Source organism: Eucyclogobius newberryi, unplaced genomic scaffold (assembly GCF_026437365.1).
Source record: "Eucyclogobius newberryi isolate DKJ021-1_F unplaced genomic scaffold, fEucNew1.0.hap1 SCAF_7, whole genome shotgun sequence".
Taxonomy (NCBI): Eukaryota; Metazoa; Chordata; class Actinopteri; order Gobiiformes; family Gobiidae; genus Eucyclogobius; species Eucyclogobius newberryi.
Window position 1 is genome coordinate 33,246,459 of NW_027316389.1, and position 22,326 is coordinate 33,268,784.

A 22,326-nucleotide genomic window follows, 5' to 3' on the forward strand; every position below is an offset into this window, starting at 1 on the left:
TGTAAATATGAATGTATAACTAACCTCTGGAGAGTCTTTGAGATGGAGAGAGAAAAAAAACACGCTTCAGAATCTGAATCAGGCAAACTAAATTAAAGCGGGTGTGCAAATCCCCCATGCACCTTCTTCCCTCCCAATTTCTGGCCTATCATCTATCTCTGGACCGTGGTGGGGTTGTCATGTCGACCGGTCCGCAAGTTACTATGACAACGGCTCAAGGGGGAAGCACTTGCTGGGGAGGTTATTGCCTCCTCTGGGATAGAAGAAGGACAGGGCCGAGTGTGGACCAAAATGGAGAGACTTCCGTATATGGATTATATAAACAGTGAGGTCAAGGAGGAGCGTATGAGCTCGACATGTGTTTGCAGACGTATCCAGGGCGCGAAGCACAGCGGCTCCAGTCACATTCCACTGTCTTTGAGCAGACTTTTCTTCAGGAGATTTGTTCTAAAAGCTCAGTTTCCACAGTCCAAAACAAAACACATCCATTTATGAGCACGTGTAATAACTTTTAAATGTGACAATGAAGTAACTTGCATCTTTTAACACAAACGTTGATTTATTTCCAAGTACATTTCGGAGACTTGTGCCCTGACCTGAGTTAAGAGGAGATATGTTGTGCCCGATAACTGAAATGATTTAAATTTTTTTGTAACTTTTTGACAGGAAATAATAAGCTTTCACTTCATATTGTACCTTATATTAATTTATCTGTAATGTAACGTATCCTTTTTTACTACTAATAGGTTTTGGGACGTCGAATTTGTTTTTATCAATAACTTTGGGAACATTTTGAGGGAACATTTGGCAGTGGCTCATCATAAGCTTTCATTTGATCTATAACTATTTTAAAATATCACTGGCTCTTGCACTGAAACGTATTTAGGGATGTCACAATATCAAAAGAGTGTTATGGTTATTGTGAAAAGAATTGTCCATATGTCCCCATTCCTCTAGTATGTGAAATACACAGATAAAAAGCACTTTACATTTCACTTTACCTTTTTGGACCACAGATTCAACTGAAATGACTTAAATTTGCATCTAAAATTTTCACAATTATTATATTTTTTTTTTAGTTCCTAAGATATATATAAATAATGCATTTTGTACATTGAGACTTTTTAAATACATTATTAATGAAATAAGGGCTGACATGCTGCCTGAAGGCTTCCAGACAGAGAATACTTATGAAGAAAGTGTATTATTGATGAAAACCACAAATTGTTTATTCTGTTTTTTGACATTTTTAATTAATAATGTGTTTTAGAGTCCGAGATTGATTACGATGATCAAAATTATTTTGATAGTTGAAGATGATTAGATGATTCATGTTGTTGTTGTAGCCCTAAAGTGAATATTTAGAGCAGATGATGATACACTTCCGTATAAAGTATTTCAGCTGAAATGTCCCCTACGCCATTTTGATTGCCAGTCCTGCTTTAAGTCTTTTTGTGCTGATATAGAGTGTGAGTTAGTACTGATTTCAAAGTCCTCTGTACATGATGCATTACACTTGCTCCGCGCCGTACCCCGGGGCAGAAATCGGGGCGGGGGGCAGCAGAGAGGGGGCGACATAAAGGACCCTCCGAGGTGTCAGATGGGTCCCCAGCTTCCCCCATATAGTGTCATATAAATGTCATAAAGACAAGTTTGGAGTTGGGGCGCTCCTTTCTGCCCCGGGGTATCGCCGTGGTTAATTGCCCCATTAACAGTGACAGGGTAAATTGGTGGAATGGCTAACTATATATTACAGTGAAAACAACAACCCCTGGCATGGACCTGAGGGCACGAGGGGCACGGAGCATGTGAAGAGTGGCTCCAGAGAGGGCCCAGTGCGTTGAGGATACATGGCTGTAAACATCCAAATGCACGTCACAGGCTGAAGAACAGTGAAATATTACAGATATATATATATATACTTATTACACAGTGGTTGAGTAGGGATAATTTCATATGTATTTCACGAGTGCATGTGAAATGTTTTGTAAATATGCATAGATAGAATGAAATCAAACCACCAACTGTGATATAAAAATACGACTGTAGCCCATTGAATACTATTTAAATCATTTGTATATTTACAAATATAAACATGACTACAGCTCTATGTTATCACACGTGCTCTTGCAGCTTGCGGACTTTTACTTTGTAAATGCAAATCTGTATTATGTTGAGATATTTTATTAATGAAACCAAAACATAGATTACAAGCCCACGGGTTGGGTCAAAGTAAAGACAATTACTATACATTATACATTTATAGGTCTATATGCTAATTTGTAAATGACTTGTAAATAATGAAATATTCATAATGCCTAAAAAGCACCAGCACCAGGTAAAACCATATAACAGGTTTATAAGGAGAAGCTCATTAAAATATCTACACTTTCTTAGAACATTGTATTGTAATAAACAGCCAGGTCCTGTTCTGCTCGCGCACATTCTGGAGGCCCAAGCCCACGCACACGCGCGCGTCACACATCTAATATTCAAAATGGCCTGGTGGTAAAATCACACCACCTTTTCCAGCCGACGTGTTTGGATCATAAATGACTGGCTCGTCAGTGTCTTTTAACGCAGTCTCATCAATAATAAAACATATCCATGTGTGCGTAAAGACGCAGCGCTCGGAGTCGGACACGCACTGATTTATGCCTGGGATAAACTGCAATCTGTGTGTGCTGTGAGGGCCAGACAGACAAGCACTTTACACCACGGACGTGTTCAAATCGTAAAATAATTATTGGATGAGCTACAAATGTCGGCCAGCATGTTAACTGGCCAGTAAATGGACGACTACGAATTTATTGTCAGAAATAAATTGAAGGGAAATCAGGACAAAGCAAATGTGTATGGAAATGAAGAATGAATGAGGCATAGTTTATAAAGGAATATAATAAGGTTATGCATCATTATAATTATGTAAATGTCCAAGTAACATGGTTGTGATAGAAACATTTTGTTTGCTTAAACCTTGAGACAAATATTGACTTTGCGCAAAATAATAATGACCTTTGTGTAAAACTGAATTTAGGTACAATATTGTCAAACGGCAAAGCTAAAATTGTCTAATTTATTTCTATATCCTTGGAATCAGTTTCTGTCTGTTAAATTTGGACGATGGACAGATTGTCCTCCACCGTGAAAATGACAATAGTATTATCATAACAATAGGAGCCGTGTGGCAAGACGGGACGGCCCCAAACCCAGGGTCTGTGCGGACACTGCAGTGGACACCACAGGACTCTGTGTGTCCTCCTTTATACACAGACTTAGGGACATAAACACTCATATTATGCTCAAAGAAGAAGACGCAGAACTGGACAGTTTCACTGGACAGTTTCACTGGACAACACCAAGGGTCGCGTGTCACAGAAATCAAGCCTTCTTTGGAATCTTTCATCATCATATTTTTTTACATTGTATTTGTACATTTTACTTTTATTTGTTGACTGGTTATAATGTTTGTAAAGTTTGCAGATGAATCTACGTAATCACGCGTCAACTGGAAAAGCAAAGCAGAACGATTCAGAGTCAAATTAAAATAGATCAAAAATAAAACTTCATATTTAGATGCTAAATGCATTTTAAATATATTTTTCAACTCGTGTAAAAGCAACAATAACACACAGAAGCCATGGCCCCGAGGCCCTGTGTTCTGGTGCTTTGCTGGTCGCAGACATCGTCGAGTGTCAAAATCACGGTTTTAAATCTGATTTTCCTCTCACTTCTCTTTCTATTGTTTCAGCCCTGAATACAGAGAAATGTAGTATTTAAGATTTGTGTTAAAGTGTACATTTGCTTAACAAATGTATATTCTTATTCTTTTTTCCTTCTTTTATCAAATACATGCGTCCAAACTGGACGTAATACAAATAAATAACATTTATTAGCGAAGATTTCCAAAGCTTAAAGCGTGTTAAATGTTGCCCCGCTCCCTCTCCGTGCCGTGCCGCTCTGCCCTCTCTCTCCTCTCTCTCTCTCTCTCTCCTCGCTCGCTCTCTCTCTCTCCTCTCTCTCTCTCTCTCTCCTCTCTCTCTCTCTCCTCGCTCTCTCTCTCTCTCTCCTCGCTCTCTCTCTCTCTCTCCCTCTCCTCGCTCGCTCTCTCTCCTCTCTCTCTCCTCGCTCGCTCTCTCTCTCTCCTCGCTCTCTCTCTCACTCTCCCTCACTCTCTCTCTCTCTCTCCTCGCTCTCTCTCTCTCCTCTCTCTCTCCTCGCTCTCTCTCCTCTCTCTCTCCTCGCTCGCTCTCTCTCTCTCCTCTCTCTCTCTCTCCTCTCTCTCTCTCTCTCCTCGCTCTCTCTCTCTCTCTCCTCGCTCTCTCTCTCTCCTCGCTCTCTCTCTCTCCTCGCTCTCTCTCTCTCTCTCCTCGCTCTCTCTCTCTCTCTCGCTCTCTCTCTCTCTCTCGCTCTCTCTCTCTCTCGCGGAATCCTATTGATCCAAACGGGCTAATTAGCGGCGGCTGCGCAATTACGCACATGCGCACTGAGCGTAATCTCAGCCATTTTTTGAAGGAAACTAATTAGCAGGAATAAAGAGCCAAGTGTTTTTCCCCCCACAGTGATCAGAACTCATTCTACCTCTGGCGCTCGCACAAACCCCTCCGTCCCCCATCTCCTGTTTACCACAGCCTCTATGTAGCTTTAATTACACTGTTGTTTGGTAACAAGTCGGACCCTGCTGCTCTCTCCCTCTCCCCGTCTCCCTTTTCCTGCTTCGCCAAAACACAAGAGGATCATGCGTACGGAATGAGTGGGATCTCTACGCGATTGTTTTGTGGATTACTTCAGCGCGAGGCGCGTCGCACCGGAGCCGCTGCACAAATGTAAGTCACTCGCGCTTGTTTATTCCCCGTTTGCGTCAGGCGGCGGTCCGGGACTGGCTCTCCGGTCCGGGACTGGCTCTCCGGTCCGGGACTGGCTCTCCGGTCCTGCGTAAGCCCTTTGATCCGCTTGTGGACCGCGTCACCTGTTACGGGACGTGTACGCGGAGCGGTGTCGCGGCGGTGCGGTCCCGGTGTAAACAAAGGCTGCGGTGGATCGTGTCGGTTTGTGGGTTTGACAACAACACTGGCTCGGGACTGAACTACCGCGACTCTTCCCTTCTCCTGTGTCCGCACTAGCTCCACCATAGCCCCGGGAGAACACGATGGTAGCGGCGCTGTTACCTGGTGCACAGCGCGAGCTCCTCTGACAGACAGCAGTCTTTATGAAGAAAAGAAACCAAAAACGAAATGATCCACTGGTCATTTTGCTCCTCTACAAACTAAAGCAGGACAAGAACAGCCACACAACTCTTGGTGTGTCTGTGTCTCCTCCTCGTTCTCCTCCACACATCCTTTCACGCGTGGCACTCACCCTCACTCCACAGATATAGGTAGAGTAGTCAGACATCACCCAGGGAATACAGTGTTTGGATTTGGAAACCTACTTTTGCCAAGACACTCAGCTATATCCCCACAAACTTCTGTTAGTGCACACTTCCAAAAACACTGCTTTGGGACCTGGCTTGGACAACAGGACGTGCATGCATTAACACACCGGGATGTACACACACATGGTAAATGATGGTTTCCCGCACTCGTGATCGATGGGGAGCCAGGAATGCTTGTATAAATAGTTACATTGCCGATAGACCGGGGTTATTGATTGCAGTGTAAATGAAAATCTTTATCAGATTAGAGAGTGTTCTCAGCTGCTGGCAGACAGGCAGGGCCCCTGAGCACTCGCAGGCAGGACAGTGGACAGCTGCAGTGGCCAAGGGTCTGTAACCTGTGACATAAGCACAGTACATTAAAGGACTATCAGAGGGCCCGGTATGAGCCATATATCTTTAAAGTGCGGGCAGGGCAGAGGGAAAGGGGGATGGCTACTGGGGACTGTGGAGTGGGGCCCATGCAGGAGGAGGGGGTGGGCAGGAGGAGAAGGTGAAAGGGTACATTAAGGTCTCCTCTTGATTAAAAAAAAAAAAAAAGGTCAGTAATGAGATTGCGGAATAGATACACATTATGAAACATACATCTTGCTTTGTATCCAGCCCATATCTGTCGGTCCATGTTTGGAATCACCAATTACTAGGGCCACCACATGAATCGACTAATTGACTAGTCGACTATACAAAATAATCGTAGTCGTATTTTGATAAGCGTAATCGTTATCTGGACTATACAGACTCTAAAAACACACACAAAAAGACCTTGACACGCATTATTAAATCAAAATGTCAAAAAAGAATAAACCATTTGTGATTTTCAACAATAATACACTTCATAAATACTCAAAAATATAATCAATAACTAGACGGTAGAAGACTGTATATTTCTACTTTTATTCGTTTGATAATGTATTTTAAAAATCTCAATGTACAATCGAGATAATCGTTTAACTAGTCGAATATTACAAAACCAATTACAAAAACCAATTACAAAAACACTTCTATTCTAATAGGCAGTATATGATTTAAAACTGGATTTCATAGACCTTTTTCTTTCTTTTATATGGACAATTGTGTTTTTCCCTTCTTCGAAAAAAAAAAAAAAAAAGAACCATTAGTTATTCTCTCTTCCAAAGATAAATGTGTGTTTACTGTGTGCAATCCATTAGGGGGTGGACACCACGTCAGATCTGGGGCTGTGAAGACAAAATGCAATTACACCTTACGTGTGCTGCAATGCATCACGTGATAGAAAACATTAAAGCTCAATATATTATTACAACGGGACCATAACCACGCACACTGTTCTTTTGTATCAATTTACATTTTGTTCAATATTTTATACCTTCCACTGGTTTATTAATGCTTTATAGTAGTTGTATTGCTAAATTGGAGATCCCATATACATATAACATCTACTAACACACTTCAGTAGATGTAAATGATGATACACTGGCTTAAGAATGTGTTCTGTTATCTAAGTGTTGCAATTTAGTGAAAGCCCTTTAGCTCAAAAGCGTTCAGTTCTTTATTTAATCCTATCCCCTGAGGAATATTATAGACCTCCTGCGAAGCCCTTACCCGCATTCCTCTACCTAGTTTAGCGCTCGGGCTATTGATTTTCCCATTAAGGGCTAACGCTAACCCCTGAGTAACCAGCCTATGTATTGCACTGTGAAGTCTGTATTGAACACATACTATCCAGGGACGCTAATCAATTGGCTCTGTGGTATGCAATATTATTTACATGACTCAAGCCTTCCATCTTTTGTTTTAATCATGGCCGTGCTTTCTTCTTATGTGTCCCTCCACACTAACAGGTTGGGTCGTGATGGTCGGCAGCTGTAGCCTCTGGTATGGACAGCGGTGAAGGAGGGGATGGAGGGGGAGGAGAGGAGCGAGAGTCCGACAACAGTCCCCAGGGGTTATCTGCTCCTCTGCGGGCCATTCCTGAGCAGGGGTCACCCATTCATACCTCAGCGATGGCCCCTGCCAAAGAGTCCCTGACCTTCTCGCCACAAGGGGCAGAGGAGGTCCGGGGAGATGAGCAGACTGAAGCAGAACTGAAGGGAATCCAGGGGGAAGGATGTTTGTCACGGCAAAGGAGGAAAGATGGGGAGGTGCACTTAGGTGTGGAAGAGGCGTCAGTTATAGGCAACGGAGGCCAAGAAGAGGAGGAGGCCATCTCAAACCAAAGCCAAAATAAATCCAAATGTTCTTTATTACCTCAACAGAGCCAGCACTGCTCTTCTTCCAACACTGCACAGGCCAGTGGCACACTCGACAGCAAAACAGCGACCACCCCTTCCTCCTCTCCAAAGCCCGCCAGTTCGCCCGCCGCCTCTCCAAAGCACTTCACATGTTCGTCCTCCTTGTCTGCTCTGCACCCCGACACAGAGGTAAAAGACATTAAGGGAGATCAGGGCTGGATATCTGGGTTTCCTCAGAGCTTTAAATCCCAGCAGCCGACTGCGACGTTTCCGGGACTGGCAGGTACGGGGCCTGCCAGTTCACCTTCTGCTGAGGACGAAGGGCCGCCAGGGGTTCTTCACTCTTCTGTTACCAATGGAAATGGTGCCAAAGCTCCAGAACCAAATGACAGTCAACCAGAAACCGAGGTGGATGATGAGAGAGAAAAAGAAGATCTGAAAGAAGCTGTACTTAAAAACCTCAACCAAGATCTCTCTCCAAATTCACTGACGAGTCACATGACCATAATGCACTCACGTAATTCATGCAAGACTTTGAAATGCCCCAAGTGTAACTGGCACTATAAATCCCAGCATACGCTCCAAGTCCACATGAAAGAAAAACACCCAGAAACCGGAGGGCAGTGTGTGTGTGGGGCCTCGGGTGGCAAATGTGTCTGTGGGGGGGCAGCGGGAGGAGTGTGCACGTACTGCACTTCAGGGAAGCCCCATCCTCGCTTGGCCCGCGGTGAGACCTACGCGTGTGGCTACAAGCCCTACCGCTGTGAGGTGTGCGACTACGCCACCTCCTCCAAAGGCAACCTAAGCATACACATGCAGTCAGACAAGCACCTGAACAACGTCCAAAATGGGGGAAACGCAAACGGTCACGTCAGCAACAGCAGTACTCCTGGTGGGCACACGGTGGATGAGCAGGCCTACACACTTCCACTGGCTCTCCACACTCCTGCCACCCAGCCAGCTAAGATCACCTCTGCAGTACACACACACGGGGGTAAGCGCTGGCGTTGTGATGTGTGCGATTATGAGACCAGCATTGCTCGCAACCTTCGCATTCACACCACCAGCGAGAAGCACACACACAACATGCTGCGGCTCCAGAGAGGATACTACCTGTCCCAGTGCCGAGGCCTGGCCTCTCCGCTCAAACATCTGCAGAACACTGGTATAATGCTGATACTTATTCTTGTATTCCTAACATGTGCAGTAGCTTACGCTCTGTTTGTTTCACAGGTGGAGAGCTCTCCTTAAGCATGCGCCTAACCAGTCAGCAGGTTCAAGATACACCTGTGACACTGGGTTCAGCTCTGACTCCTTCCCCATCGCCTTCGCCTTCGCCCCCTCCAGCTGCATCTCTGTCCCCCTCAGGAGCCCTTTCTCTCTGTGTTTTCCAGTGTCTGATATGCTCCAGCTTCTCCTCTGACTGCCTCGACAGTGTGGAACAGCATCTGAACACCCCTCGATCTTTGCCCCAGTCTGAATGGTGCTCCCTGGTCGCCGGGGGATGCCACTGCAGGCTGTGCGGCTACACCACCCCGCTGAGGGCCAACTTCTCCCTGCACTGCCAGACTGACCGACACCGCACCAGGTACCAGCTGGCAGCCCATCTGCAGGAAGGTGGAGACAGGGGTCAAGAAGGTGCTGCTCTGATTGCTAAAGGAAACCCTGTCCAACTGAGATGCAACCTGTGTGACTACGTAAGCAGCAGTCTGGAAAAGCTCCGCGGGCACTCGCTCAGTGCACAACACAAGACTGGCATCCGCGTCTACAGAGTATGTACAAAAACACAAGGAAAGGGAAAATATTATGTGCACCTCAGTTTAACAATTTGATTTGATGGCTTTAAGCTGCAAACAATTGCTAATACAAGTGTTGATTGTTGTAATAATGTTGAGTAATGAAATGTATCTACTGGACCTACTTTCAAATGCATGTGTTTCAGAAAGTAATAAATAAGACTCAAATGTATACAACTTGACAAGCACTTTATCTGTAACGTTGATATGCAATGAACAGTGAGTACTAGTATATGTAAAATAAGACTTCTCTCCTCTCAGTTTTTGCAGCAGTATGACGGCGAGGTTGACGGAGGCTCGTGGCTCTTCCATTGTCTCCTATGCAACCACTCCTGCTCATCTAAAATCCAAGTACTCAAACACAGTCAAACCCCAACCCATCAGCAGAGGGAAGGGCTAATCCAGCTGCAGCCAATGGGGGGCGAGGAACTGGCAGCCATTTTCACCATCAGGAAAAACACTGAGGGAGTCACAGGTGAGACGCTCAGTCGCGCAGCAAGATGTGATTTTCTCTGACATGTGTTTGGTGACATCAAAGAAGCTGGCCGGGGATTAAGATAAAAAGAGTGAGAACATGAGTAATGGCTGTTGCTCAAACATCAATCGGGCAAATTGATTAGTCGATATACATCCTTGTTATATCCCCAATCACCCCTGACAACAGCTAACTAGCACCTGCTAATCAATGGACCAATACAAATCCCCCGGATAAGCATGAGGGAATGAAAGACAAGTAGTCAGCTAAGATGTCTAATATCACTTTATATTCATTCAAATATTTAGCAGGACGTCCAGCAGTCTAGATGAAGTGTTTTCATTTGTATTTGTGTTGTTTAAGACTTATTAAGATGAGCTGATGTTCTACAGTCATGTTACCACTACCCAACCTCTTAAGAGAAGTTAATAGAGAATCAATAGTTGATCAATAAAGGCCAGTGAGTGTGGTCTGAGACACTGGCCTGATTGAGAGAGTTTGTTAGAAAGGATGTATGTTAAGGCCCAGTGCTCAAGCATAATATAATCATTTGTCTTTCTTTTTTTTTTTAACTCCCAGAAGAGCTCAGCGATGATATGGACACTACCAGTGAGCTTCAAATTGGTCATCTGGACCAAACCAAAGACACAAGCAACACGGAGTCAAAGCTGATTTCAACAGCAAAAGGTGGCAAAAAAAAATATTAATCCAATGCATGCATGTTGTTTATTTTTCTACAATTTTCTTAAGTATACCTTAAAATACAGTTTTATAAATGACAACACAGAGTATGCATTTTTGTGTTGGTTACGATATTTCATCGCTATTCCTTTTCATAGAAAATGGGAGGAAAGAACAGGAAAAGGGAGAGCTGAAGCGCTTATTCTCTGAATGCACAGAAACAGATGACGCCATCTCAAATAAACGGCCCAAAATACACCAGCAAAATGAAAACCAGCAGGTACACCTTCAGCTTTCAATATACAAAATGTATTCATTTTATTTAGTTGGAAGTATTTATTTTTATTATTAGGCAGTATTCTTCTCCCTGGATTAACTTGTGTTTTGTCCCGTCAGACTGTCCAGTGCCCCTTGTGCCAGCTCAAAGTCCCTTACGCTGACATTCGCCAACACCTCACTCATGTGCATAGTGTGGCACAGGACTGTGTCGACAAGCTCATCAGCACTGTAAGTCAACTTGAGCTTTTTGCTGTATGTGCGTTTGCCTGAATGCAAAATAGAAAATAAGAAGCCAAAGCAGTGGGGGATGGGGCCAAGTGAAATGTTGGGAGACAATTCCATTAAGAAGGCACCAGAGAGAAAGGCATGGCTTTTTTAATGCATGTTTAAGTAGCTCCCCGCTATCATCTTTGATGCAGGCGTCCGTTTGGTGTTAGTGTGTGTGCATGTGTGTGTGCTCTTTTTAGAGTTGAGCAGAGAGGGTTTAACTGAGCGAGTGAGGGAAAAAGCCAGTCTTTCTATAATGCATGTTTAAGTAGCCCTCTATTACCAGAAGTGCAGTCAAGCTAAAAAGCCCCCCCCCGCCCCGTGCTTTTTACTATGTCTCTCCAACTAACAAAGACTGGTCATCTATCCACATCAGCGTCCTCCATTTCGCTGGCCCGTATGCTAAGTGGCCTTTGTCTCTCGCGCTCTTCGCCTCCACTTCACTGACTGCTTTTCACCCTTTCCTCCCCTCCACTGCCCCCCACTGCCTCCCTCCTCCAGCTCCTTCTATCATTCTTATTCTGCAAACCACCGTCCTGAAGCCCCTCCCAGTCCGGTCATACTCTCCGTCACCCCTCCTTGTTTCATATGCTCTACACCTCCCATACTTATTACCACAACTCTCCAGTGCAGTTTTTTTTTAAATTCGTTGCCCCTTATGTCCTCCTCCCTCCCACCGCTCTTTTTTTTTCATATTGGACACCCCCATGCCCCCCACCCACCACCCTGGGCCTGCCTCCCACTCTCCCCTCACTCTCTCTGATAGTAATTGAGGTTCATTAATTCAGACTGAGGTGATGATGGCCATTATGTACCTTGCTTTCCAATTACGCTCTCTAGATTAAGCCTGACCTTCAGTTTTCTCTGCAGCGTGCGCGGGGATGAGTGTGTGTGCACGTTCTCATTCGTTCTTATGAATCAGTTCGGGAAAAAACTCTTGTCATGTAAATCTCATCTTTAGCCGCCTGTCCCTTTCCTTGGGCTAGCTAGTTGTTCGCAGAGATATAGCATTTGCTCTGGATGCTCGAAGCTACGAAGACGTAGGCCCTCTATAAGAAGAGGGGTGATTTTAAATAAATTCATTATTCAGCTCAGTAAAGTTTTATTAAACCCTTGGGGCATGTTGGAGGGTGTCGCAGGAGAGATGGTACTCCCACATATTACCACTATATACACTTATTACCAAATGGATGCATTTTTTTTAGCTTAATATCAGGCTGTAGTGGCAGATGCAAGATGTAAATTACAAATTCACACTTGAATTTTTTATTAGAGAAGGAAACGGGCTCTCGCTGTTTATAAGTCGCCGTGTTTGCAGGACAAGTGAACATGTTTTATTCAGGCAGTTGAATTAGGAAAATGTTGAATAACTAATGTTTTCCTTCTCCTAGGTAACTCCGCCAGTGGAACAACCTCCGCCTCACTCAAAGGTGGAAGCCTCGCCCGTGTCTTTCACAGATGAACACAACATAAAAAATGGGAAGACAAGCAATGGAAAGACTACGGACGCTATTGCTTCTGCTGATGCACAGAAAAATGGTTGGTCTATAAGTGTATTTTGATGGAAAAAATATACTTTCATAGTTTTAGAACCTACCGTTGTGGAGGTGTAATGAAAATATATATCCTGCTGAAATGCATACATAAATTAAATGCACTAATGCAGTTTATTTGAATAATGTATATAATTTGATTAGCATATTTTAGCGCTAATGAAATTAACAAAGTATAATTAATAATTCATTTAATAATACTCTAATCCACAATTTAAAGAAATGGATCATTTTATTTCATAACATCAACACTTTCTCAATATTGACAGCCTCCCTTAATACTGACCAGTCTCATAACAAAGACCAAGGGCAGTCTAAACCACAAGAAAAATATTGGTCTAAACCAGGACAAAATTATGTTCACCAGTTTATCTACTGGGATAGAAATGTTGTTATATTTTTTTGACCCCGTTTTTGATTTTAAGTATCTTAGAAATATCTTAAAGTGTGATCAGTAAAACTTTTGGTAGTAGAGCACACAAAAAATTTATCTTTTCTGTAATTTTTAGGAATCTCTACAGAAATCACTGAAAATGAAGTTGCCGCACCCAAAGATGTCACAGCTCTGCTCACCCCACCACTAGAAGACAACACCACTCACCCCTCCAATGGCAAAGTAGCTCCTCAGTCCCCCTCCTCTCCGCCTACGTCTCCATCCAGCGACCCCCCTCCTCTAACAGATCGCCATGGTTACCGTTTTCGCTGCAGCAGGTGCAGTCTTGCGTTTCCTACTCAGGAGAAGCTGCAGTTGCACTGGCAATACCATGCCATGAGGGCGGCGACAGAGTGCCCCCTGTGTTCCAGACAATGTCGCAGTCAGGAGGCCCTGCAGCGACATATGCAGAACACACACGCCGGGCAACAGCTGGACAACTCAGAGGGGCAGAACACACATTTACTGCCCCATACTGCGCACTACATGGAGCATAACAAGAGTGCTGTCCAGCAGGATTTCAGCCTGTCACCTCAAATTGGACAAGAAGCAGGAGAGGAAGAGGAGATGGAGGAAGAGGAAACTTTAGAAAGTGAGAAAAAAGAGCAATTAAAAGAAACAGTGAGTGAAGTTGAAGGTTTAATAGATACAGAGAAACATGAGGAGGCAATAACTGAGTTAATTGAGGCCTCTTCCAACTCTCTACACAAAAAGAGTTCAAACCCCACCTTAGATCGCTACTTGGATCCATCCAGGCCCTACAAATGCACAATATGTTCAGAGTCCTTCACCCAGAAAACCATTTTGCTGGTGCACTTTAACTCTGTGTCCCATCTCCATCGAGCAAGGCGGGCCCTCCAAGACTCCAGTGCAGGCAGTTCTACAAGTACTGAGGCCCCCCGTGGACCAGATCCTAGACCCTATCGCTGCAAACTGTGTGGAGTGGGTTACAGCCAAAGCTCCACACTAGATATACATCTTCGCTCAGTTCTTCACCAAACCAGAGCACGCGCTGCCCAAAACGCCTCTGCAAATGCTCCCACCTCAATGTCCTCTACTCAGGCTAGAGAAGAAGCATCTAAGGGTTCAGCTTTAACAAAGAGGCCAGATGCTGCAAGCTCTTCAACCTCTTCATTACTAGGAAACAGTTTAGTCACAGAGACCCAGTCACACCTTGTTAAGTCTGAATGTCGGCAGGCTAAAAAGAGAGTAGCAGAGCTGCTAGCGTCAAGGAACCAGCTAATGCTTTTACAGCAGCAGCAGCAGTTAGCCCAAGCCCAGGCCCAAGCTCACTTACAGCAGCAAACAGCGCTACTGCAGTCCCAAGTGATGCATCATCTGCCTATGGGAGTAGATAATCTCCTTAAGCATCACTTTCCTGTAGATAACTTGCTCTCTCTGCAGCAACAGCTTCTCCTGCCCTTTTACTTAGCCGGAGACATGAAGCTTAACGCTGAACTTGCTGGCAAAATCCCTGATCTCAACCAGTTTGACTTTACAAATTTCATATTAAGTAGTAAGACAGAGGATATAAATGAGTCATTTCCCCAAACAACTGAAAAACACACCCATAAGGAAAGTTCAGATGAGAATGTGTACCAACAAAATGAAAAGTATGAGGCTAAAATGGAGGAAAGCTCCAGTGAGCCCACCTTTGACAAGACTAAAAAAGAAACAAGAATATCTGAGGGAGATAAAGGGGAAGTGCCTCTTCCACCAGTGAAAAATGAGAGCCAAAAACAGGAAGTAAATGTAACTCCTATTAATCTCCTCGGACAGAAGTGCCCTCCTCCCAGAGTCCCCTACGCTGCTGTAAACGGTGAGCCTCTTAGAGCACTACTGCAGAGTTATGGGCATGAGCTAGCGCTGCAATACATACAAAGTAGACACAGACACCAGCAACAGAGTCAGTTCATTCTAGACCAAAAAAAATGCTCAGAACAACTAGAAACATACTTAAAACTGGAAGATGGAAATATTACTGAGGATCAAGATGGGCAGTCAGAAGCTGGCAATAAAGTGGACATTAATAAAGTGGAGGAAGAAAACTATCCATTGGAGATAAATGAGAACAAAACTGAAGACCAAAAGGAAGAAAAGACATGCTGTGGTGATGGGAAAAAGTGTAAAGATTGTGGAAAGTTCTTTTCTGATGCACTTATTTTGAAAAGTCACCAAGAGTACATTCATAGAACGCTATTTTCCACATCTGCTTTGGAGAAATTCTCAAAAGAGTATAGATCCCAATATGACCAGATGTATCCCATCACACAATCTAAATCTACAGAGAGTTCCACTGTAACCACCATCAATACAGCAAAGTCATCAAATGAAGAACCAGAATCTGTAGAAGAAGATGTCAAAGCACAAATAAATTCTTGTGCATCTTCAGAGTCACCCACTTTGTCTGAACGTCCTAAACAAACAAGCACTTCACCTTATGATGTGAAAATAACATCAACTGCTTCTCTTTCTCCACCATCTCCAAAAGCTACAGCCTTATCACAAGAAGAAGAAGAAGAAGAAGCGTCAACACCAAGCATTTCTGAGGCGAAGAATATGCCACTTTCATTACCTAAGTTACCTATGCTCCCCTTGCCACTGTCTCAGCTCCAGATTCCTCCTCTGCCTTTGTCCAAGCTTACACTGCCCCATATTTCTTTCCCCATGGATTTGCTTTCTCCAGTTGTCATGCAATCTGTTGCCCTTCAGTCACAACCCTGGCTTGATTCAAATGCAAACCCAGATCTGGCAAAATTCTACCAGTCCCAGGTCAACCAAGCACTTTTAGGGCAGCAGCCGCAGTCCAGTCCTTCATTATTAGCTCAGCAGTCCCCTCTGAGCCCAGCTTTACTTGCACAGCCTACACAGCTTAACACGCCACTATTAGGTCAGGCATCACAGCCAAGCCCCATCCCAGCAGGGCAGCAACCCCAAATGAGTCCATCTATACTTGAACAACAGGGTAAACGCACCCGGACACGAATCTCTGAGGAGCAGCTTGCTATTCTGAGGAAACGCTTTGATATTAACAGCCTCCCAAGTGATGAAGAGATCAACAAAATGTCTGCCACGTCTGGACTGCCTCACAAAGTCATCAAACACTGGTTTCGCAACACACTCTTTAAAGAAAGACAGAGGGACAAAGACTCCCCTTACAATTTTAATAACCCCCCAACCACAGCTTTAGAGGAAAGCAGAGAGGAAGAAGCACAGAGCCATTTGTCAGTATCCCCATCAACAATGTCCCCAGCCATCACTTCTTCTACCACTCACCCCCAGCCTGTGGAGCTCCAAAGAGAACTCCACCGGGGAAGGCGCTCTTCACGAACCCGCTTCACAGAACAACAACTGGAAACCCTCCAGGGTGTGTTTGAGCCCACTCCTTACCCGAGAGAGGAAGAATATGAAAGGTTGTCTGCTCTGTTGTCCCTGCCTAATAGAGTAATTGTAGTATGGTTCCAGAACGCTAGACAGAGAGCGCGCAAGAACCAAGACAGAGGCAATGAGGAAAGTTTCGGAGGGGACAGTAAGAGCCACTTTGACAGCATTCACACTCAGGGTAGTGGCATCAATATGAACAATGATGAAGAGCAGAACAGATGTGCGGACGAACAAGAGGACAGTCATAATGAAAACTCAATGGATTTGACTTATGAATACTATACACATCCAGACTCACCTTCTCCAGAATCTTCTACCCATGTTGTGGAACCAGTTAAAAAGATACAAGATGATCAAGTAAATTCGGCTCATGATAGCAAGACAAAAAATTATGTAAATGAGGGTGTAAAAAACACTGATTGCATGCCCACTCTACTACCAGAAAAGGCTGAGGACACACAAGACAGAGAACAGCCATGCTCATCTCAAAAAATATCCCCTTCATCTGACTCTAGAAAAGAGAGTACAAATCCTCCAGCTGTTGAAAATTCTGTTTGTAAACCATCTGAATCTGAGCATAGGGAGACTCCGTCTAGCTTACCTGCTGAAACGAAGCAACAAAGTACTGCCCAGCCTGTACCCACAGCACAGTTTCAGTGTACTTTCTGTCCAATGTCTTTGCCATCATTCCAACTTTGGCAAGAGCACCAAACTAGGCACCTGCTGGCAGCTCAGTCCCAAGTTCAGCTCCTCCACTCTGGCTTTACAGACCGAACAATGCCTTACATGATGCTCCATCCGAACCACACATTAATGGCCAACCAAATGCTTTCGGGCACCATGTCTCAGCTACACCCGAATGCTGCGCACCCAATGATTTCACATTTAAACAGCTTGCAAATGAAGAATTCTTTACCTGATCACTCTGGGAGTCTTTCACAAAATGCTCTTGCATCCATGAAACCAAATTCTAAGCTTATGGCTGAAGTCAACTTTGAACCTCAGAGGGGTAGCAAAGACATGGAAGAGGACCACAGACGAGACAAACGACAGAGAACCACCATCACCCCAGAACAACTAGAGGTGTTGTACCAGCGCTACAGCATGGACTCCAACCCCACCAGAGGAGTTCTGGAAAGCATTGCTCGAGATGTAGGCCTTACAAGACGAGTTGTTCAGGTAAGTTATCATACAGATTAGCTACAATGTTTTAATCATGATAAGACACAGTAAACGGTAATGAATAGAACATTTAGTCAAACAGAACCAAGTCAATAAATAATAAAACATTTATTGATGGCTTACAAATTTTAAGTGTCATGTCTTTACAGGTCTGGTTCCAGAACACAAGAGCCAGAGAAAGAAAAGGACAATTCCGGTCAATGGGTCCAGGGTCCACCTTCAGTTTGGGTTTAAACCACCTGCGCTGCCCATTTTGTAGAGCCCTCTTCAAAGTAAAGAGCGCCTTAGATGCCCATATGCGATCTCGACACTGGGCTGAAGCTGAAAGAGCAGGCTTTAACTTGTCAATAAGTAATGGATCCAGCGGCCAGATGGCTGCGTCCTCTGTCATGGAGAGACCTGGACCATCGATCTCCTCCAGCCACCTTACACAACTTGGTTACCCAGTTAACAAAGAACCAAATGCTAGAATCCCTATGTCATCCTTGTCCATTACTACTGATCTCAACCCAGATGAGGATGAAGATTACGAAGAAGAGGAGGATGAGTACCCGTGTGAGGAGAGCTCCAGTATGGTCGACCTGGCCTCTTCGAGTCCCGAGGGATCCGGGGGGCCAAGTTCAGATTGGGGTGAGACACCAAATTTGCAGCAGAACTACCAACATTCACAGCAGCAGCGCCAAAGGACACAGATGAGCCACTTCCAGATTCTCCAGCTTCGAGACTTCTACAGGACCCACCGGACACCCAACCGACAGGCGTGTGAGGCGCTAGGTCAGGAACTAGGACTGCCTCACCGGGTTATACAGGTAAACATCAACAATGTAGGAGAAACATATATTTTAATTACGGGTAAAACATATTTTGTATGATTTAGCATATTTTAGTATATTGTCATCTCTTTTCTAAGTATATAGGTATAAAATAAAAAACAATATTCAGTGAAAGCCCTGCGACGAGTTGGCCACTGTCCAGGGTGCTCCCCGCCTATGGCCCAAAGTCACTGGGATAGGCTCCAGTCACCCGCGACCCGAAAGGGAACAAGCGGTAGAAAATGGATGGATGGATGGATATTCAGTGAAAGTATCGAATCAGAGAATTCACCTCTCTTGATTTAAATTGGTGTGACATTTTACACTTTAACTTGCGATCGGTCGTACTAAACTATACTATTATACCCGAAGGTCTGAATACTTCCCCTTTTATGTTGCAGGTGTGGTTCCAGAATGCCCGGGCTAAGGAGAAGAGAGCCCGCAGCATGAGTTCTGACTCTGTGGAGCGAGAAGCAGAGCTCAGCACGGGGGTCGGGGAGCGAGATCGAGCCTGAAACGGCCTCTAGCCCTTATTTCTCCAGTGGTCTTCTTTACTCCTTTAAACCTTCCTGCACTTAATGCTCACCTGCTACCATAAACTGTCCACCTTGCTGCCGACCTGAACACCCCAAAGATCCAGAGCCATAGCGGCCCAAAGAGAAACTCTTCTATGTGAATTGGAGAGTCCAAACCAAGTCTTCGCTACCATTACTTAACACATATCCATTGTACTTTAATCCATTGCTGGTCTGTCCTTCAGTGTTGAAAAATAACTTCTATTACAACCAAACACCATCTTGATGAAAAATAACCAGATGCCACAGAGGCCAAAGAGCATTCTCCAAGTATGTGACCTCACTGCCCAGCTAGACCTGCAGTCTACCTCTCAGTCTGCATGCCAGACTCACATTGGGCCCTCCACCAGACAGTGCTAGATGACTAGTTGTGTAGCATGTAGCGCCAGTCTACACAAAAAAATTGTCAAAGAGATTTTAGTGTAAATAGAGTACTCCAAAAGAGAAACTTGAAAAAAAGTCAAAGGACAAAAAATAAGTGAAAAAACAAATAATATCTTAGATGGTGGTATTTGCATAGAGCTTTTGTAAAGACTGACTCAGATTCCAAAGCTCATAACCAAAATTTTACATGTCTGTGGATTTAGTTCGAACGTGCTTGTTTTTTCAATAACGAACCACAGAGCTGACGTCTGTACGGTGAAAGGATGGGACCCGCCGCTGGCTTTGGTACACATCTGTAGAAAAAGACTTGATACTACAGTGCCAACCGTCAGCTTCGCCCATCCACAAGCCGATGATGAGTCTTCTGTTGTACACCTTCTTTGTTCCTTTAGTGGATAACAACCCAAATAGCACAGAAAGCAAAAGGCCAGTTTGTCCTCAGTGGGGCAAACTATTTTTATAGCACTCAACCATTAATACTGTATATGGAAACTTTAACCAAACTCAAATTGACATTGTGTGTGTTTAGTAATAGTTTCTTATTATAAAATCTTATGGATCGAGATAAACTGTCTTGCTTCGATATTATAGTGTCATGGTTATGAAAAAGACAGCTTTGATATGTTCGGGAGAGGTGATGTAACTGCCTTTCCACTCTATTTGAATATACCAATGGCTTACCAATGTTATGTGATTAATGTAAAGCTTTCTATGCTCAGGTTAACAGCTCAACGTCGCTCCACTTCCAATGTGACTTTAAGACCATACCTTTTTTTAAAAAACAAAGGTGCATGGTTAAGTATTAACAATATTTCCCAAAAAATACCTGCATTTCAAAGATCTGAGCTTTTCACACTGAGTAATAGATTGTTACATATTAAAACTAAAGTGTTAAATGACGTGAGGGGTAAATGTACAGTATCTAGCTTTTGTATGGCTGACTCAAGACTTAATTGGATGTTTGAGACTTGGCTCCCTTTTCTGTTTACAGTTTTGGGAGCTGCTGCGCAAAGCCGATGGGAAAGAACAAACCAACTTTGGTTACTGATGTTATTTTTGTAAACTTAATTTATTCTTCCTCCCTACCTGCCTGCCTTCTCCTTTTTGTTTACTCTTTACTACTGTGTTCATTTGCAACTTATTCTGACTGTAATAATATAACAATAATAGCTAAACAATAATTAATGCTTTAAGACAAAAATCCAAAGACAAGATAATACTTTAACCATATGACCTACAAGAATAAGCGCTACTGTTTACTTGACGATGTATTGCTGTTTTTAAAGAAAAGGAAAGGAGTCCCTATATCTAAGCTACTGTTTTTCTGCCTCTCATAAGCACACTGGTGACTGTAACCAAAATCCCAACCTAGAGCCATGGCAGTCTGTATAGCGGTTAAAGAGTTTTACTTCTCTTGAGAAAGTTTATTTTTTTCGTTTGTTTTTTTTAAACCATAGTGTTGAACTTCAGCCCTTAAGGATGTCCAGTTTGCTGCTAATGTACTGTAGTTTCTAATATGATACTGTAGATAGATGCATGCTCTGATCGCTTTACTACTAGGCTTTAATGACTACAAACTGTAATGATACCTGTGATGCTGTTGATATAACTTGCTCCTGTTATACTATTGGAAAATGGCTATGTGGAGCTCAATTCCAACAAGTTTGTCAGTATCTTCATATTTATAACAAAATGGCTTTCATAATATTTTTTTTCTTCATCGAACGTAGAGGCTTCCAGATTACCGAGTAACCCTATGCTACTGGGGCATTACCTTCTCAGTGCTTAGAGAGATCCTGCAAAGCTTTTTGAAGGAGTTCGGGCCCCAGAACCTCCACTTGGTACAGTGTCAGTCTTTTTGTGTTGTGCCAATGTCTAGTCTGTTTGTCCATCGAACTACAATGCAACAACGAGACATCACAACTGACTTCCCAAAGCATGTGGACTGACTTCACTTTGTCGAGTTTTTTATTTTATCTTTTCTAACAAACCAATGTTTACGTCAATACCAATGAGCTTTCTTCTGTGCAGAAATGTGCATTCCAAATACCGCAAAGACAGTTTTGTATGCTGATTACTTTGGGTTTCATTTCTCTTCACTTCTCTTGATCTTAGTGACTGTATGATGTACATATTGGGGTCCTCTATGGTGAAGGGGCTCTGTTAACCTTGCTGTAGGTAAAAGGATTATTTTTCTTTTTTTTTCTGGATATGTTGTTGCCATAGTGATGACCAAAAAGATACCTGTGATGTGCACCTGTCCTAACGTCTTGCTCCAGTGGTTTAGTGTGTCTCTATACTGTCCCTTGCCCAGTTCTTACCTATGCTGTGTGTTACCTCCCTGTTCCCTTCCCCAAACTCCACTGAGCTTAATAAAGTCTGCTTTGGTGCATGTTCCGGTCTCATCTCTTTCCAGAAGAAGCCATTTTGTGAGTGTTATGGTATGCATGGAGTGTTATGTATGCGTTTCATATTGTAGGTGGTGTGGGGGTCTATGCGTGTGTACCTCTGATAAGTGTGGAAGGCGCTTGGTGAATGGAGCCATGACCTCTGGGGTCACTTCATTAATTACATCTGTGACATTCAGCCAGATGAGTTTCCTTTGTGACTAAATGATATGATGAATATTAACGACCTTGGATGAATTACGCTGCTGCTGCTGCTCCTGCTGCTGCTGATGATGATAATGTGTTTTACGACTCTAGGACTAAGGGGACTAAAATGCACAGCACAGCACATTTAAGACGCACACATTTTCATATACAATGTATACATCAGAGATCAATCTTTGCGCCAGGAGACTGTGGTTATTTCATTTTTATTGTGAAGATTGTGACGTGCAACAGGGCAAAACTTCTGTA

The 22,326-nt window shown here is 43.7% G+C and overlaps 1 protein-coding gene across 2 annotated transcripts; it reads left to right on the forward strand.

Annotated features, from left to right (window-relative positions):
* Positions 1 to 4,509: 4,509 nt before the first annotated feature.
* On the forward strand, positions 4,510 to 21,857 carry LOC140348948 (zinc finger homeobox protein 3-like). Of its 2 annotated transcripts, none has more exons than XM_072435121.1 (11): positions 4,510 to 4,826; positions 7,255 to 8,809; positions 8,878 to 9,416; positions 9,702 to 9,915; positions 10,495 to 10,602; positions 10,755 to 10,876; positions 10,993 to 11,103; positions 12,534 to 12,681; positions 13,205 to 17,691; positions 17,844 to 18,503; positions 18,908 to 21,857. In XM_072435121.1, the coding sequence occupies exons 2-11, from the start codon at positions 7,291 to 7,293 to the stop codon at positions 19,019 to 19,021; spliced, it is 8,022 nt and encodes a 2,673-aa protein (XP_072291222.1). In that variant the 5' UTR covers positions 4,510 to 4,826; positions 7,255 to 7,290; the 3' UTR covers positions 19,022 to 21,857. The 2 variants fall into 2 exon arrangements, with proteins under 2 accessions (XP_072291222.1, XP_072291223.1); XM_072435122.1 differs by having other exon boundaries at positions 10,498 to 10,602.
* Positions 21,858 to 22,326: the final 469 nt, after the last annotated feature.

Bases quoted from the DNA above. Each gene is read 5' to 3' on its own strand.
- LOC140348948 (XM_072435121.1), top strand. From the start codon at position 7,291: ATGGACAGCGGTGAAGGAGGGGATGGAGGGGGAGGAGAGGAGCGAGAG. The intron at 8,810-8,877 runs GTATAATGCTGA...TTTGTTTCACAG, and splicing joins CAAACATCTGCAGAACACTG to GTGGAGAGCTCTCCTTAAGC. The intron at 17,692-17,843 runs GTAAGTTATCAT...ATGTCTTTACAG, and splicing joins TTACAAGACGAGTTGTTCAG to GTCTGGTTCCAGAACACAAG.